The sequence below is a fragment of the Helianthus annuus genome, chromosome 14 (genome assembly GCF_002127325.2).
Source record: "Helianthus annuus cultivar XRQ/B chromosome 14, HanXRQr2.0-SUNRISE, whole genome shotgun sequence".
NCBI lineage: Eukaryota > Viridiplantae > Streptophyta > Magnoliopsida > Asterales > Asteraceae > Helianthus > Helianthus annuus.
Window position 1 is genome coordinate 140,800,996 of NC_035446.2, and position 3,603 is coordinate 140,804,598.

At 34.5% G+C, this 3,603-nt stretch overlaps 1 protein-coding gene across 1 annotated transcript; it reads left to right on the top strand.

Annotated features, from left to right (window-relative positions):
• Window positions 1-998: 998 nt before the first annotated feature.
• LOC110904021 (uncharacterized protein At5g39865) lies at window positions 999-2,965 on the top strand. The gene has a single exon (XM_022149830.2). The coding sequence runs from the start codon at window positions 1,521-1,523 to the stop codon at window positions 2,778-2,780; it is 1,260 nt and encodes a 419-aa protein (XP_022005522.1). The 5' UTR covers window positions 999-1,520; the 3' UTR covers window positions 2,781-2,965.
• The last annotated feature ends 638 nt before the right edge of the window (window positions 2,966-3,603 follow it).

Below are 3,603 nucleotides of genomic sequence, written 5' to 3' on the forward strand. Positions count from 1 at the left end.
ATGAAAAATTTAGAATATTGACGAATATTAGAGAAAGCGTTATTTATAAAACTGAGAGTTTCATCTCACATCATCTTAAAAAGTTACGTTGAAGAATTTCTCTTAATAAAAACCCTTTTGCTCTAACTTTACAAATAACTCGGCCAATGCTTCCTTTTCCAAGTTTTGGAAAATATTTCTAATTTAATAAAAAGACTAGTTTAAGAAAAAGACTATAGAGCCGTCCCTAGGCGCGAGTGATGTGTTATTTTTTGTTTGTTTTGAGAAGTGATACAATATTCTGAATTGTTTTATTCAATAAATTCATTTAAAGTTTATATTAAAAATAAAAATCAAATGACCATTTCATCTTTCAAAACGTTTAGCGTGCCACCTCTGAAATAAAATTTATTATGTCAGAAATTTGTGTATTTCACAGTTTAAATAAAAGAAATATTATTACTAATATTAATAACTATCATGAACAACAACTTACACATACAATAATTTAACTATTAATATAATTTTTTTCCACCATCGGAATTGAATTTTCATTACTTAAAAAGATAAAACCTCATGCAACATCTTGATATCAGTAGATCAAACCCCATTTAGTTGATATTAGTAATAAATATTTATTATATTACGTTTTATTACTATTGCTTTTTTCTTTAATTAACTTTTATAAATTATAATTTTCATACATAAAGATGAAATAAGAGATGAAAAAAAAATATCAATAATTTGGTAGTGGTTTTCTTGATTTTGAAGATTTTAATGATTTTCTAATTTACCTAACCCTTATATCTAAATCTAATTATACAACATATACAAATCACATGATACAACTACAACCCTATATCTCATGATCAACCATATATTTATTATAACTCTAATAATGTATAAAGCCATCGTTTTACCAAACCCTTTTCTTTCTAAAAAAAATATTAAAGAAAACAATGGAGTTGAAATAATAATGAGTTCATACATACACCCTTTCTCATCGACCCTTTTAGCGGGGAAGGAAGGAAAGAGTCATTTATGGAATAATTCCCGCTTCACACATTTCCTCTTTCACACACTCACCGTGTAATTTCTGTGTGTCTCTTTTTCTTTTTCTATAATATATATGATATATATTTATATATTTTATAGTTGATATGTCCCTCACGACTTGAAGGCTGAAGCCGGTGTTGGAGTGTTGTTATCATCACCACTCATTCTTTCACACCTTCTTGCCGGTTTCATCTCCATAATCTTTCTTCAAATTCTCATCTCTACTTTCCATTTCATTATCAAATCACTCATGATTTAGTTTACTCGATAAACCCAATCACCCCATCGATCGCTTTTTATCTTTTCCATGCCGATCAATACAAGATTCAGATTTATTATTAGAATCTTCTGATTTCATTTATATTGGGGAATGTTCTTTTCCTGATCTCATAATTCAATCAATTTGATTGTTATATAACCAATCAAGCAGTAATCGCATCTGGGTTTAATCCAATTTCCAATCTTGTTACTGGGTTTTTCTCCAAATGGGCTGTGCATCATCTAAACAAAAACCGGTGTGCCGGAACTGTCGAGCTCCGATGACACGAAGCTACTCAATGCACGTGCACCACCCACCTCAAACCGAAGGCGATAGCTACCACCTCGTGGCACTCAAATCCTCCACTCTGGGTTACCTTCAGCTTGATCCATCAAACTCCAACAATTCCTGTTGTATCAAGAACCATCAAGACCTTGTTCAGGTCTGCCCAGAACCTGTTCGACAAAATGCCACAGAGAAAGAAAACACCGAATTATCCGTTGGGATTATTGACGCCAAAACATGGTCGAAAATGATCGAAGAAAAGATCCCAAAACTCGTCCCCAGAACCCCCATCACCACCCCTCCAGGTGAACCCGAAACAATCAATGCGTGGGAGTTGATGGAAGGTTTAGATGACACAAGTCCTCTCCGACCTAAATTCGCAACGAATCACATCCGCAGCTTCTCGTTTCATGTTAATCCCAGTTCGTTTGAAGAACCCGCACCAGAATTAACAGAAAATAATCACCAGAATGACATGAATTCGGTTTTCGGCTCAACCGACAACAAACAAGTGTCATCTGAATTCAAAAAATCATTAGAGTTACTACCGCCGGAGAACCCGTTTTATTTAAAGCCAATGGACGTTATTGTTGATGATCCAATGGATGTAACAGATTCCAAAAAATCATTACAAAACGGTTTTGATGATGCTAATGATGGTAAAAACTATAAAAACAGCCCGCCACGTGTCAAAGAGAAATTGGTGTTGTACTTCACAAGTTTAAGGGGAGTTAGAAAGACATATGAGGATTGTTGTCATGTGAGACATCTTTTAAAGGCCACCGGCGTTCGAGTCGACGAGCGTGATGTATCGATGCATTCGGGTTTCAAAGAGGAGTTGAAAGAGTTGTTAGGTGGGTTTATTGGTGGATTGCCTAAAGTGTTTATTGGGAAGAAATGTATTGGTGGTGCGATGGAGATCCGGCGGATGCATGAAGATGGGGAGCTTGAGAAGGCGGTAGAAGGTTGTGAAATGGTGGGCGGCGGTGGTGGTTGTGGTGGAGGCGTTGGTTGTGAGGCGTGTGGTGATATAAGGTTTATACCGTGTGAGACGTGTTCGGGTAGCTGTAAGATTTATTACGAAGATGAGTGTGATGATACTGACTACGAAGAAGAACAAGAAGAAAGTGATTATGGGTTTCAAAGATGCCCCGACTGCAACGAAAATGGACTAGTAAGGTGTCCGATTTGTTGTGACTAGTTTTCATGGATTTTCTTTTTTATTGTATAGTCGAGTTTTCTTTATATATTTTTTGAACAATTGATTGATTTTGAGTAATATGTTCAAAATTGCTCTCTAGTGACTTGTTATTTTGCCTTTCCAATTTTGGAGTTGTGAGTTGTATGATTTCTATACCTTGTTAAACATGTTAAAAAGCTTTTTAACATTGTGTAAATAATCAATGTAGTTTATAATTTTACAAGGAGCATTACACCTTATGCATGTATATAATTGATCGATTTTGTTCTATTCTAGATGAAGCATCAAAGATTATATTTGTGGGCTTCTATGTCTCCTTAAGATGGTCTTAAACTTTTAAGGCATTCAATTATTGTATGTGTAGATTATGACACAATGCAAATATCAATAAGGTTAGAACAAAACAAAACAAAAAGAAAATATGATTGCTTTTGAATAGTAGAAGTTAATGTGCATTTTAGCAAATTGATTTCACACTTGGCCTTTCAAGTAGCTATGACTCAATCTTGTGAACCTCATCAACTTGAATCGTGATTTTTTTCTCTCTCAAAATATAGAATTTTGGCAACCCCAACCGGCTTACATCAAGCAGTCTTAGACTTAACACGCAATAAGTAAATCAGGCATATTGAACGATCCGATCAAACCGATTCAGAAGGCATATTGAACGATCCGATCAAACCGATTCAGAAGATTAAATGTGGATAAATTTTTGAATGAAAAATTGTACAACCAACTCGTCTATACACTAGAGTCGATTGTTTATGTCTCTTCTCTTGACATGAACCATACACTTGTTAGATAAAGTTGAAATATCATATGT

Bases quoted from the DNA above. Each gene is read 5' to 3' on its own strand.
- LOC110904021 (XM_022149830.2), top strand. From the start codon at position 1,521: ATGGGCTGTGCATCATCTAAACAAAAACCGGTGTGCCGGAACTGTCGA.